The sequence below is a fragment of the Pteronotus mesoamericanus genome, unplaced genomic scaffold (assembly GCF_021234165.1).
Source record: "Pteronotus mesoamericanus isolate MK-2021 breed Mesoamerican mustached bat unplaced genomic scaffold, CSHL_Meso_final contig_94, whole genome shotgun sequence".
NCBI classification, from domain to species: domain Eukaryota; kingdom Metazoa; phylum Chordata; class Mammalia; order Chiroptera; family Mormoopidae; genus Pteronotus; species Pteronotus mesoamericanus.
In genome coordinates, this window is record NW_026555285.1 from 9,968,448 (window position 1) to 9,983,123 (window position 14,676).

The 14,676-nt window shown below is 51.7% G+C and overlaps 1 protein-coding gene across 2 annotated transcripts; it reads right to left on the reverse strand.

The window, feature by feature from the left end:
* Window positions 1–341: 341 nt before the first annotated feature.
* PCDH8 (protocadherin 8) lies at window positions 342–4,189 on the reverse strand. 2 transcript variants are annotated; one of them, XM_054586626.1, is made up of 3 exons: window positions 1,853–4,189; window positions 1,154–1,361; window positions 342–715 (listed from the first exon to the last, which is right to left on the reverse strand). In XM_054586626.1, the coding sequence occupies exons 1-3, from the start codon at window positions 4,187–4,189 to the stop codon at window positions 342–344; spliced, it is 2,919 nt and encodes a 972-aa protein (XP_054442601.1). The 2 variants fall into 2 exon arrangements, with proteins under 2 accessions (XP_054442601.1, XP_054442600.1); XM_054586625.1 differs by having other exon boundaries at window positions 1,562–4,189.
* Window positions 4,190–14,676: the final 10,487 nt, after the last annotated feature.

Below are 14,676 nucleotides of genomic sequence, written 5' to 3' on the forward strand. Positions count from 1 at the left end.
TAGGTTTTATTATATAAAAATATAACAAAATTTCATTATATACAAACATTACATTACACAATGTACAGATTAAAAACACTAAGAAAATGGCAAGCTGCAAGTGAAATTAAAGTCAATAGCATGATAAGAAAAATTAAATACAGCACACATTTCATAAAAATTACATTAACTACATTTTTGTTTGCAAATACCAAACAGTACCAATGTGATTGGAAATAGCTTCCAACAACTTCATTTTAAGGCACATCTTGCATATTTATATATACAACACTGAAACCGGTCAATAACTTAGGGGCTTCTCAGAGCGACCTGTATTAAGTGTGAAGACATGCAGCATGGGGTTACACATTTTCATTGGCTTCCTTCTTTGGGGACAGGTACCTGCCAGGGGGAGACTGATAGAGGGGTACCCCGATCTCCTGCAAGTCTGGAAGCCTCCCTGGACGAGGAGGGGAGAGCAGAGTGACTGTCCTGTCATAATCTCTGTGTAACACTTTCTCATAGACGCTCTGCAGCCCCACCGTCTTTGGCAGCTGGGCCTGGTAGTAATTGTCTCTGCGCAGAGGATCCCGAGGCAGCGACGTGCTTTTACAGAAGGTTGACATCTGGGCTGGTGGGTGAGTCGACGGATGTGTGTTGGGCCCTCCACATGACGGGCTCCAGCAGCGGTCAGAGTGGCCCAGAATCTTACACTCAGCCGTGCATGCCCATAGTCCTAACATAAAACAGAAAGCACGATTATTACTGAGATAGGTACGCCTCCATTTTCAGAATGTCAGAAAGGGTCAGGGTGGCTGAAAGGGAAAACCTGTATGAAAATGAACGCCAGTGATTCAAGATATGAAAGGAATATTGCTTTCTGTAAAGCCACCTAACTCCGAGTTGGCTCAGCTTGTTTTGCTGGAAGCAAAAGAAAAAGAGAAAAACATAAGCCTCTGCCTACCACTATGGGGCTGTGCTTAATTCAAGTGGTGCAGTTGCTTTGACCTCGCGTTTTAAAATTCATTGAGTGAGGCCTGCCGGGATCCGTAACTCTGGACTGAAAAAGGTGGGGAAGAGGGAGAGGGGCTGGGAAGGGAGATCGAGAGGGAGGAAGAAGTGGCTAAAGGGAGGGAGAGGAGGAATGTTGCACTTGGCAGGAAATAGTCCTCACCGCTCTGCATGTGGTTGATGAGATCCTTTTTCAGAGCGTCCCCGCTGATGTCGGAATCGCTGTCGTTGAAATCACTGTCCCCTTTGCCGCTATCTTTGCCGCTGAACTTCTCGGCTTCTCTGCCGGAGATGGTGTTGAAAGAGTGTCCTTTCCAGACCGCCACAGGGGGCGCCGGCTCCTTTCCGAAGCCAGGGGCGGCAACGTAGGGCTGCAGCAGGGAATTGGGGAAGCGGGGGTCAGGGTTGGACAAGAAACAAAACAAAAACAAAACAAAACAAAACAAAACATGCTACAGGTTAGGACTCTATTGCGTACGCCCACCCAGACCCTTCCAGTCTCTTCCCCCAGCCTGTCCGCGGAGCCCGGAGGGGGGTTGGGGGGGGGCGCCCAGCGGAACGAAGGCCTCACCTCGGCGTGAGCGCCGCGCAGCCGCTGCTGCCCCTCGAAGTGACAGGAGCTTTCCCCAGTGGCGCTGCCGCCCTCGGAGCCCGGCACTTCGGCCGCCGCGACCGCGGGCGGGGGCGCGTCGGCCCCGGGGCTGCCAAAAGGCGCTTTGCCGCTGCCAGGGAAGGTGAGCACGTCGAACATGTTGGGCCTGGGCCCGGCTCCCCGGGCGGCCTCCTCTGGGGAGCCAGGAGCCGAGGCGCCGCCGCCCGCCGCCCCGGGCCGCTCTTCCCGGCGGGGCCCCCCTTTGCGCACCTCCTTCTTGCGGCGATTGCAGGTGGTGGCTATGGCGATGATGGCGGCCAATAGTAGCGTGCAGCTCCCGGCCAGCACGATTATGACGATCAGCGGCGTATCCCATTGCAGCGCCGGCCCCGACGCCGTAAGCCGAGAGCCCGGCGGGCGAGAGCGCTCCGGACTCCCGGCACTGGCGGGCACCACTGGCCCAAGCCCGCCTCCTGCTGTCACCACGAAGCTGACTGTGGCAGTGGTGGAGAGCGGGGGACGGCCGCCGTCGGATACGACCAGCAGTGCCCGAAACACGCGGCCCGGAGCCTCCTGAGACAGATCGCCGGTGAGCACGATCTCCCCCGTGCGGCGGCCGATGGCGAAGGCTTCTCGCGGCTCCTGCTGCAGGAGGTCGAAAGCTAGCTCTCCGTTAGCACCCTCGTCTGCGTCCCGGGCTTGCACGTGCGCCACGGCCGTGTCCCTCGCAGTGCGCCCGGGGACTGCCACTTCCAGGGACCCGTTGGCAGGCGCCGGGTGCACCAGGACCGGCGCGTGGTCGTTCTGGTCCAATACCCGCACTTGTACCAGGGCGCTGCTGGAGAGCTGAGGGGAGCCGCCGTCGCTCGCTTGGATGCGCACGTCGAGCTGGCGCAGTGTCTCATAGTCGAAGCTGCGCAGGGCATAGATAGCTCCGGTAGCCGGGTCCACTGAGACGTAGGTGGACACAGCGCCTCCAGCGCGGCCCACCTCGGCCTCCAGCAGCCGGTAGGTGACCTGACCGTTACGGCCCAGGTCCGGGTCCCGGGCAGCCACCGTGGCCAAGTAAGCGCCAGGCGGGTTGTTCTCGCGCACCGACACCTCATAGACCCGCTGCGTAAAGAGAGGAGCGTTGTCGTTTTCGTCACCTACGCGCACCGTGTAGGGCCTCACAGTGCGTAGGGGGGGCGAGCCGCGGTCTTCAGCAACCAGAGTCAGGTTGTACTCGGCGATGCGCTCGCGGTCCAAGGATGCAGCGGTCACCACCAGGTAGCTGCCCGCGTAGGCCGGCTGTAGCCGGAAGTGCTCGTGCCCATAGAGGGCGCAGCGCACCTGCCCGTTGGCGCCCGAGTCCCTGTCCGAGGTGCTGACCAGCGCCACCAGGCTTTCCCGCGCCGCCCCCTCTGGCACCAGCGATATGGCACCGGCCTCTGGAGTCTCGGGCCCGGTGGAGGAGGTAGTGCCCGTCCCCTCGAAAGCAGCGGCGGCGGCGGTGGCGAAGGGCGAGGCAGCAGGCGCGCCTGGGGCCGCCAGAGGGGTGATGGCGATGTCTGGCGCATTGTCATTGACGTCTCGGATGCGCACGATAACCTTGCAGGTGGCGGCGCGAGGCCCTGGACCACGGTCCTGCGCCCGCACGTCCAGTTCGTATGTGTCCTGGCGCTCGTAGTCCACGGGTCCGGCGAGGGTGAGTCGTCCGGAGCGCGGGTCGAGGCGGAAGAGCCGGCGTGCCTCGGGCGGGGTACGGGCGCCGAAGGAGAACACCACGTCGCCGTTGGGACCCTCGTCGGGGTCGGCCGCGTCCAGGTCGAGCAGCAGCGAGCCAACGGGCGCGTCCTCTGCCAGCTCCACCTCGGCCACAGCGCCCTGAGGGAAGGCCGGGCTGTGGTCGTTGGCGTCCAGCACGCGCACGCTGAGGGCTGCCGTAGAGGAGCGCGGCGGGCGGCCGCCGTCCTGGGCCACCAGCTCCAGGCTGTAGGCGGCCTGGCTCTCGCGGTCCAGCTCCTGCGTCAGCACCAGGTCGGCACACTGGGCGCCGTCCGCGCGCGTCTGCAGTTCCACGCGGAAGGGGCTGTGCGGTTCTGCCAGGCGCACGCTCTGCAGCCCGTTGGCGCCCACGTCCTCGTCTACCGGCACCTCCAGGGGGATGCGCGTGCCCACGGCCGCACCCTCGGACACCTCCACGGGGATCTGGGCTCGGGGGAAGCGCGGCGCGTGGTCATTGACGTCCCTCACCTCCACCTCCACGTGCACCAGCCGGAACTGCTCCTGCGAGAAGCTGACCACATCGAAGGCCAGCACGCACTGTGGGGCCTGGCCGCACAGCCGCTCGCGGTCCAGGCCCGCATCCCCGACGGTCAGCTGCCCGTCGCCCTCGCGCACCCGTAGCAGCGAGCTGTTGAACTGCTTCATTAGGCGGAAGCTTGTGTCTCCAGACACTTTCATATGCAGGTCCTCAGCCAGGGTCCCGATGACCGTGCCGGGGGCGTCCTCCTCGAAGGTGCTGTAACGCACTGTCTTGCTCTGGGCCACTGAAAGCACCCAGCAGAGGCTGAAGAGCTGCAAGGGCAAAAGGCAGGGGCTACCCCCGCGCCTTACTGGACTCATGCTGCCAGCCCCAAGTGCTATTTCAAAAGGCTGAAGAAAAGATTCCTGTCTGGTTTGCAGGTCCGGACGTGAGTCCCAGGATCCTCGGTTCACGGTCTTTGAGTGCTCTGTGCAGAAGTCTGCAGGCTGCAGGCTGGGGCTCTTGCGGGCTCTGAGGACGCGGGGCGGACCCGTCCTCACCCTGCACCTTTCCCTCCCTCTTCCTGGCTGGTGCTGCGCCGCCGCGCGCCGCCTCCGCTTTTAGAGCTGCCGATATGCAAATCACCCGAGCCAGGCAGCCAATGGCGACCTCGTCCTCGCGCCGCTCCTACGCCAGCCTCTGACAATCCCTTTAATGTAGAAAGGCTTAGTGGGGAAAACAAGGAAGGAAAATTAGGGAATCTTTCCTTTGTTTCTTTCACTCCTTTTGCATTTCCTTTTCTGCAAGTGAAGGAGTTGGCACAGGTTTTATTTACTGTGGTCCTCGGTGCCGGCTGCTTAATCTAAAAGCAAATACGCTGGGAACTGGCCCTGGTAGCTCGGGACCCCCCACCTACTCCCTGCGTTTTGCACCTCGGAGGCTTCCAAACGCTCTCAGCCTCCCCCCACCCCCGCCCCCAAAGACTTGTTCTGCCCGGTGAGGTTCTGCTTGCCTTCTCTCCCAGGTTCCCACGGCGCCCTGAAAAGCCTCTTGACGAAGGAGCCCAAAGAAGGGAAAATTGATTTTATTCAAATTTGTGTACGCAATTGTGTTTTTCTCGTGTGAGCTCCGGTGATCAGAGTTGCCATTTCCCTTTCAGAAAAGAGCCCTGCGATTTGTTAGTATGCATGTCACCGTCCAAATGGCTTTCTTAAGCCCTGGGCGCTAGCAGGCAAGGAAAAAAAAGTTCCAAATAGGATTTAGCATAAGCTTGAGGAGATTTGGAAAGGTTTCAAAGATCAGACTGTATCAAAGGCTTATGAAGCCCTCGTTAGCAGTGGAAATAGAATGGCGTGGCAGTCGATCCCATTGGAGGCCCCAATGTCTGTGTTATTTCACTGTGACAAGCTAAGAGGAGAGAAAGTTGAACAGTTTCCACAGTGGAGTTGGGCTAACTTGAATATAATGAGCAAACGCCACATGTATCCATTATGTTCCTCTATTCATTCCCAATCACTGCCATAACTCTCTGGCTAAACGGTGATGGACGCTGAATTCCACACAATACCCGACTCATATTAAAGTGCATTTAGAGAACTTTCCCTCCTGATGCCTTGTTCCGCCTATTTAGAGGATTTTCTTTCTGTTCTAATAGGGCCTCTCTGGGAAGCAACACTCATCCCTTTCCAGAAGAACAAAATCACAGCATGACCTTGAAACCTGGCACAGACCTGGGGGAACTTAACCATCTGCCTACGAAAGTGTTGGGCTTCGGCATTGCCAAGCTCTGGGCTGGGTGGGTTCCAGGGCTGGTCAGCCATGGCGCTGACCCCACAGGTATCACCCTCCAGTATCTCCGAAGATTAGGGAGATTGGGCTTCAAGCAAGAACAAGAGGAATTCTTACTGATTCTTGTTGAAGAGCTTTATTGGGCAAGCTATGAAAATATACTCGAAAGAGGAAAGGTAACAGCGAAAGTCACACACTGGAGGATTGTTTTTTCTTAAAAAGACGTTGGATTTCATAAGCAAACTGCATTCAGTAAACATTCTTCTGAATCCTGATTTTACTCCTGCTCTCAGCATCCTCTCTCTCAAACTGGAGAGAATGTGTCCTGTCCCCCGCCGCCACCCCCTACCATAAAAGATCTAGGATTCTCCCCAGAGTAAGGAGATAAAACCGAAAGCTGGGTGGGCAATGGGGGTGGCAGAGGATGAAGGAGGTGCTTGGAGTTGAGAGAGAGAGAGAGAGAGAGAGAGAGAGAGAGAGAGAGAGAGAGAGAGAGAGAAAAGAAGTTCCGTCCATCAATAAATAAAAACTGTTAGGAGATTGGGGGAAGCGGTGGGTAATTGGAGGCTTCGTCTGAGCGGCCATGCCTCTCGGCTCCCTTCCCCACCTTCGCCACCTTGGAGCCGTAGGAATACTAACAGCAATGAGACCGGGCAACTGCAGCAGCGCAGGGCCATCGAAAGGGCGACTTCTCCTACAGGATCCCAAATTTCAGCTGTCTCCTCCACTTTTTCCGTCTCCTAACCACCTTTCAATAGCATGCTCCGTCTCTGCTCCCGCCCAAGAGACATTTCTCGGAAGGTTCTGCTCAGCCGAAAGAACTTTCTGTCTTCTTTCTGAACCCCACAACTTCCCCACCTGGTCTGGGGCCTGCTGGTGACCTTTGGCGCCCCCAGAGCCCGGCCTTCCCTCCTTACCCGCATTCTCGGGTCATCCCAGACCCGAACAGATTCAGAACTCGGCAGCCGGACAGCAGCCTCCCCATAGCAACTTGCGAACCCGGAGAGTCAGGCCCGCGCGGTGCGGCTGCTGCTGAGCCGAGACCACGGGGAGAAGGGGAAGGAGGGAGAAGGCAATGGGACCGGAGTCACCGAGAAAGGATTTTTTTATGCTGTTCCCATGACTAGACACCAAGAGCCTGACCACAAGTGGCTGCGAGCCGGGCCCAGCACCTGAGCCCCTTGCGCCCCCACCCCTCTCTGTTCTGGGCTGGACCGCGGGAGCCTAGCCGCGCGCTGCTTATTTATTTTTTTTCTTGGCGGGAGAATCGGAACTGCTTTAATATTTTTACTCAAAACACTTCCATGTCATCATTCACATTCTCAAGACAAATAAACTAGGTGTGTTTTGAGGGAGGGGAGGGTACAGAGAGGTGGGGAAGACAGGCAAAAACCAAGAGGCGAGAGGAGGGGTGTGGGCGGCCAGCAGCCGGTCCAAAGCATTTTATCTTCTGCCAACGCCTCGGCCTCTCGGAAGTGGCCAAGACAGCGGTGGCGCCACGCAACGCGGAGCACGGAGCCCTGGACGGGGATCCGCGGAGGGAGCGCGGAGCGGGAAGCCGAGGAGAAGAGCCGCGAGCTCGGCTGCGCGGGCGGCGCGGAGGCCTTTCCCTGCCTGTTGGAGAGGTGCGAAGGCGCGCGAGCCGAGTGAACTGCGGCCCCCGCTGCCTGCAGCCTCCAGGTTCTGAAAATATGGCTTAAAATAGAGCAACAGCTTACAGCAACTGCCCGGGGAAGCTAAATGTCCCGGGGGTAGGGTCAGAAGAATAGGGGGGTTAGGAGGGGAGCTCGCCCTCTCCCTAAGCTGATCCGGCCCCACAAAAGCCGCTCAAATCGACTTGTTATCATACCAAAGGCCTACGCTGGCTCAAAGGGGCCGTTTTCTCTTGGTGTTAGCAACTTGGCCCGCAACTGTCTCGAAATCCTGAGAACAAACACAGCCCCACAATGGCCGGCGTTTTCTCGGAATGCAAATAGTTCGGGCTCGGCAAAGCTGGGTTTGTTACCGACCCTAATGCCCGCATTGTGGAACTCGCGTGCAGACCCCGAGATTGACACGGGCGTCACGTGACGGATTAGGGCTCTCGGAGAGTTTTCAAAACTGTGACAATGGAGTGGGGGGAGCTCAGCCTGATCTGATATCTCCCACAGTTTAGCAAGCAAGAAAATCAGGATATATTCTCATATGTAATAGGATTATCTTTTCCATTTAAAGTTCTATACAGCATGTAATTTATTTTTAATTAGGATTATATCTGCCAGGACAGGGAACTAGACTTCGCTGGAAAGTGTAATTCTTAAGGATGAATGAGGGAGAGGGGTTATTATTATTCTTTAACCTTTTAACTTAAAAAAAGTTCTGGGTCCATCGGTGTTTCTGCTGTAGGCTCACTGCATCGTTTAAACAGTCCAGGGAAGTTTGCAGCAAGTGCTCAGCCAAGCAGAAGACAGAAGCATCTCTTCAGGGCCACCCAATTCATTCTTGTAATGAAAGCAGACTTTGTAGAAATCTCTTAGAATTCCTAAATCGCGGGGTTTTACTGGGGTTTGCTCTCTAGAAATGTAACTGAGCTTTTTCTACACTTGAAACACTTTATATTTTTTAAAAAGTGCCCCCCCCACTGTTACTTGGCTGTCAATATTGGCAAAATGACTTTTTAACTTTAATATCCAACCACAGAACAACCAACATCCTCCCCTAATTCAAATTCAGCAGCCAGACAATGAAACAATTTTGGGGTGAAGGTAACTGTTGTTTAATCATTAATTTTAAGTTGATGCCAGTACCAGATGCTTTAAACCCTGGACTGCTCCCAGGTCTTGGGCCACTCATCCTCTTGTGAGTTCTATGTGTCAGAATGCTTTGGGACATCTGCTTTACCTGATAAGAAACACAGCTGTTGATTGCATGTTCTGTGATTATCCTGCTTGGGTTCAAATCTGAACATTACCGCTGATTTGCTGTGTGACACTGGGCAAGTTGCTCGATCCCTCCATATCTTAGTTCTCTCATCTGTAAAATGGGGATAATAATAGTACATTGTCAGGTTGTCTTGAGGACTATGTGAGATACTGCCATGTCAGGTGTTTAGGAAGCCCTGAACACATGTTAGTTATTTTCTTTTAAAGCACAGGGAAGAAACATCAAAGGCCATGTAATTTAAACTTTTTATTTTATAGGTGAGGGGTTTGTTCAGAAAGAAAAAAAAAATCATCCCATTTCTTGACTGCTTCTTTGCTGTAGTTACAATTGCCCTTCTGATTCCTTTTTAATGTCTTCCCACCTTCTGGATGTCATATAAAAACTTTGGTACCTTATTCTCTGGTTTAGATCAAATGATGACAAAAAGGAGTTTTCAGTAGACTTTTTTTTCTTATCACATTTCCACAAAAGCTATGTATCATAACTGAAGCCACTTATAGATGCAAATATTTAATGGACAGCAACCCTTCATGGAGGGAGAAACTGTTACTCTCAAGAAGAACCTAAGGAGGTATGATGACCATCTGCAATGTGACATTGTAATAGGGGGGCCTAGCCAGATTGCTGGGTAGTGGGGAAACACCATCCAGCCCAAGAGGCTGCACTCCCCATAGAATGGAGGAGTCAGAGGAAACCCCAAGGTTGAAATCAAAACAGAAACTGCATGAAGGGTAAACAACGAATGTGGCTTGAGACACAGCTTGCACAGAGCCTGTGCAGGCTGGAAAGGTCACAACAAGTATGTATTGTACACGGTGACGCCTCACCCCTGGCAGAGAGGCTGTGCCCCTGAGCGTGGCTAGAAACCCTCCTACCTGCTTCCAGATCAGGATCATGGTGGCAGGAGGAGGGGCAGAGAAACCGTGCAGGCTGACTTCCATGGTGGACATTAGCCCGAATTGGCTAGGAATCCAGACACTCCCACACAGTGTAGGATTTGCGGGGGATGATTTAAAATGGAGGGCATGGAAAAACTTGGCCCTTGTTGTCTTTTCTCCCCCAACCTGGTTGGGGGGGCCAGGCATTTGTGGACATGGTGGATGCTGGCTTCAGCAAACACGGGACCTGCTTGCAGCTCTTGTCCTACCCTGCTTGTATAGTCAGGAGCATGCTTGCCTGGGAGGCATACTGCATCAGTGACAGCCTGTGGGTCGCTGTGGCCCCACGTGGCACAGCCCACTGGTTCTGGACCACTCCCATTCTCTCACTCTGAGAGCAGCACACGGACATGCAAGCCAGGAAAGTGTGCTGGTTGCAGGGTCAGGAGCAGCCCTGGATGCCACGGCCCCATGGGTGGAGTCCTGGCAGGACTGCTGCAGTGACCTGGCAGTGCGCCCTGGCCCCCGGGAGAGGGAGTAATGCAGGTGCCGGCCCTACAAGAACGGACACTGGACAAGAACAGTGCACTAGAGACACAGGGAGCCTGGGCCTGGAGAGAGGAAGACTTGTTTGCATTGCAGTCTTGGACTCCCAAAGTGCAGACAAGAATAGAGAGGGGTCTCTGGGCATGAATTTGAATTTCAGACTTTCTGAGAACAAGGGGATTCTGTGTTTTATGGAAGAGAATGGCTTGGAACAGGGGAGCCCCCACTCCCCTAAACTGGGTAACCTATTAATAAAACACTTTTTCTTTCTCCACCAATTATTGTGTTATGCTTGTGTATGGTGGCAGGCAACCAAATCCCACTTTGTAACAGTATCCTGGAATAAAAAGTGACAATAGGGAAAAACCAAGGAAATCTGAATAGAGGAAGAATTTTAGGTAATAACAATGTATCAGTATTGTTCATCCATTGTAATAAATGTACCATACTAATGTAAGATACTCATAATAGGGGAAGTTGAGTGTGGAGTTTATGGGAACTCGCTCTATCTTTCTGCTTTTTCTGTAAATCTAAACTGTTCTAAAACATAAATTTTATTTAAAAAAAAAAGAACAAAATAAATCATAGACCCTGCCTGCCAGCCCTGAGACAGGGGATAGAGAAGAAGGAGGAGAAAGCAATCTGTGTGAACAGTGCTGTGATGAAGGCCCCACTGTTGCTGACTGTGGGTGGCTGCTCTGAGTCTCTGGGAGAGTGGAACACCTGGGCATGTCACACGGCCCCAAGGGCAATGGTCTGGGTGTGCACTGCATGCTTGTATTAACCCACAGGAGAGGGGCCCGATTTTGCTGGGGTTGATGTTAACTCAGGAAAAGCTTTCTGGGGGAGGTGACTTTGAGCTGAGTTTTGAAGGATGAATGGAACTGAACTAGGGATATAAGAGAAGGGGAAGGAGGGAGATGAACAGGGCGTGCCCTGCTGAAGGAGCAGCAAACTCAGTGGCACGAAGGGCTGAGGGCTGGGGTGTAGGGTGTTATGAAGGGTGGGTAGGGGCACTGGGGGGGGAGAAAGCCAGAGGGAGCAGGTAGGTGCTTTAGACACCCATGGGAAAGAATTCAAGTTTTATCCTTAAAGCAATGTGGAGCTATGAAGGATGTCACCCCTGAAATCAATAGCTTACTAGGGCAGCGATTTTCAACCTTTTTCATCACATGGCACATACATAAATTGATTAGTACAATTCTGCACCACACCAACAAAATATATTTTTTGCCAATCTGACAAAAAATAGGTATAATTTTGACTCAATCACACTGGATGGCTATTGTTGTGTTGGCTGTTGTCATTTTTTAATTTGACAATCTAAGGGAAAAGAGGTCAGTGCCCCTGACTATATAGTCAGGTATTGCATGTTTTAAAAATTTTTGTGGCACACCAGTTGAAAATCACGGCAGTAGGGTAAAGGGAAGGTGAAAGATGACAGGTAAGGGAAGTGAAGCAAAAAATCTGAACTGATGGACTTTGATCTTGGGGGGGAGGGGAAGGGCAGCTCTCTAACAAGACTGATCAGGAAACAATGACTAGCTAATTAGTGGTCCAGCGGAACCCCAAGACACTCATGGCAGAGAAGCGTGCATTGAGATGTCACTTGCCATCTGTGGGTTCAGTCAGAGGACTGTTTTCAGATGTCAGTTCTGTCTTCTCTTTCAGCCAGAGGGTAGTGAAGCCAGTGATGTGGGAAGAGCAGGTAGGTGACGCTTGTACCATCACCAATCTTCTGGAGAATTCTATTCCTCCTGGTAACCTTCTCTTGGATATCTGCTTCCAAGAATAATGTAGGTGGATTGGAGTGGGAGGCAGGGTTCCTCCCCCCACCCCCCTCAGAAAGCTGAGTTTCTCTGGGCTCAGTCAAGAGCAAGCCTGGAGTTACCTCAGTGTTGAGTATCTGTCCAAGACAATGGTGGTGGGGCAGGAGCCTGTGTTCCACAGTTGGCCATGGCCGGGGGTATGGACAGAGAGCCAGCATTCCCTTCATCATGTGAGCACTCTGTGGAGGGAGAGGAATTTCCCTGGAGCCCTTTGGTTGGAAAGTGTGCGATACTGGATATGGTCTGGGCTCCTAGGACCTTGTTTATGGTTCATGGGCACTTTGAGGCAGAATTAGCTTAGATTAGAGTTCCTGGTAGAAAAAAAGAGGTTTTAGCGAGGAACAAAAGAACCACAAATCTCTGTTCAAACCTTACGCAGGAATGCTGAAGTTAGAGAAACTGGGTGGATTAACTGCTTGTAGAGCTCAAAACATGTTGCTGTAATTTTTGTGTTTTGCTGTTAATAAAACCCACATGACTCAAAAGAAATTAAAGAAGGAAGCTAGCTAGAACCTTTTAAAGGCAGAGAGAATTTTAATCATTGACTAGTCTTTTTTTTCTTCCCTCAATGTCATTGTTCTGTACGTGAAGACTTCTGACTCAGCCCTTCCTTTGCATCTGGTGGCTTGAACTTGCCTGCTTCAAGTGGGTCACAATCCATTCTTGAAATGGAAATGAAGTCTGCACAGCAGCTTCATCCTCAGAGCACAGGGACCTGGGCCCAGCCAGGGCATGACAGATCCTTGTGGTATAAATTTCTCCGTAGATCTGAGAACAGTTTTAGACCATTGATCTCACGTCACCCAGAATCGAGATGGAGTGACAACTGATAAACTGCATGGTGACAGGCTGTGGCCTTGGGGGAAAAAGAGCTTAGATGTGGGGGGAAAAAAAAATGAGCTGATGGATTAGTTATTTGTCTCCCAATTCCCCTCACCCTAGATTTTTTTTTCCTGAATACTTTAGAAGCATTTATTTTTAGATAATTTTATAGTTGTCTTTTTGCCCTTCATAGGTGCTTTGGTCTATGAAGCCTGTCAAGGAATGTAGATAAAATCATTATTATATGTAGTGCTCAACTGCCTCCAGAAGTCTCAAAGCTCTATTCTTAGGCCTGAACCCCTAGCAGGCTTTTACCTGCACATGCAGGGAACTGGGATACAAATAACCTTTGGCACTAATGCTAAGTGACGTTTCTTAAGCAGCATTCATTACCCAGCCTGCAGTCCTCAAACACTGCATGCTTTAATTGGGGTCAGTAGGAAAAGAGGCACATGGGTGGAGTGGAACTAGGAGATGGGATGCCCCATGGCCAATATTTAAATGAAAATTTTGTTTCTCAAACTTTTTGAGTCCTTTCTTTATTCCAGCTCCTCTGTCCAAAAGACCGTGTGAATCACCTGTTAATCCAAGAAGCCCTGGGGTACTTCAGAAAGATTTTGAGGGGGTGAGATAAGAGGGCCAGGGAGATTAGGAGAGTATGGTGGATCATTTTTGTTCAGAGATGAATAATGGTTGAATTCTTGCTGCCCTGGATCCGAGCTCCTGCTTTGGTATCCAGTGTGAGAAGCCAAGGTGAGGAAGAATGGGCTGCTCCATGCATTGAACTGAGAATCCTAACGGGCACGGTCAGCCATTTATAGGATATCAACCTTGCTTTGCTTTGCCTGGGGAGCCTTGTATAGACACCCATGGTCTCAGGGGACTGAGAAGGGGGTTAGATGGAGGAATCAGAGACCCTACAGGGAAAAAATAATGTGACAAGCTGTCAGAACATGGCAACTGGGTGACTCCTGTTTCCTCAATGGACAGGAAGCCCTGTTGAGCCCTGTATGCTTCAGGGCTGGGAGCTGGGAGGAGGGAACAATATAGGATGTGGGATGTCTTACACACCTTTCCATTGAACCCCAGTGGAGGCTTTTGCTGATTTCTGGATGAGAAGGAGTGGAGTGGCTTTTTCCAGGAGTGGAATGTTTCAAGTAGAATATTTGGGAGGGGGATTCTAATGATAAGGAGTCATGAAATCTATAGGAGTCAGAAAAGCTGCTCACTGAGGTCAACTCTAGAGTACGCCACTAGAAGGAAATTCAGGGGGCAAAAGCAAAGCACAGCATGTCAAAGCATGGGGTAGGAGTTCTTTAATTTAGCATAACAATCTGGATTGGCCAGGTTGTGCTTCAGTAACAGATAATGCTTAAATGTTAGTGATTTAAAACAAGTGTATTTTTTGCTTACTCTGCATGTCCATCACAGTTGGGATGGGGGTTGTGTTGTAAGCTGTCTTCACTTGGGGACTCAGACTGATGGAGTAGCCACTATCTGGAACTTTCCCTTTGTTGTGGCAGAAGGAAGAGGGAATGTAGTAAATTGTGCATTGGCTCTGAAAGTTGCCACCCAGATATTTCAGACTTGACTTCTGCTTACATTTCTTTGTCCATTTCAAAATCCTTATAATGAACTCATTCTGCCTTACAGTCATTAGAAGGCAGGCTTGAGGGAGCAGAGCAGGAGAGCTGGACAAAACCCTTAGACAGAATGAATGCCAAGACATGTACTCTGAGCTTGCCCCTCTTTCTCAGGTTTTGGAAAAACCATTACTTTTTTTCCCCCAGAAGGAAAATAACAGTTGGGAGACACGCTGGTTCAAGGCATATGTGTCTCTAAATTCAAGGAAGGTCAGAAATAAATTAGAAGTGTCCTCATGTGACGTATTCCTTAAAGTATAGGCTAAATTACAGCTTCAGACTAATTAGTGAGGAAATCGCCCAAGAATGAAAGATTGAGTGTTAGTAATGGGATTCCATGTTCTCTTTCTTATGCTTGGGGAAAGCTTGCACAAAATTGTCTTCATTAATCAGAGTTCTTTTTACTTTTACCCAATCAACCAACTATCAGGATCAAAAA

Bases quoted from the DNA above. Each gene is read 5' to 3' on its own strand.
- PCDH8 (XM_054586625.1), bottom strand. From the start codon at position 4,189: ATGAGTCCAGTAAGGCGCGGGGGTAGCCCCTGCCTTTTGCCCTTGCAG. The intron at 1,362-1,561 runs GTGAGGCCTTCG...TCCCTGCTGCAG, and splicing joins TGCGCGGCGCTCACGCCGAG to CCCTACGTTGCCGCCCCTGG. The intron at 716-1,153 runs GTGAGGACTATT...GTTTTATGTTAG, and splicing joins CATCAACCACATGCAGAGCG to GACTATGGGCATGCACGGCT.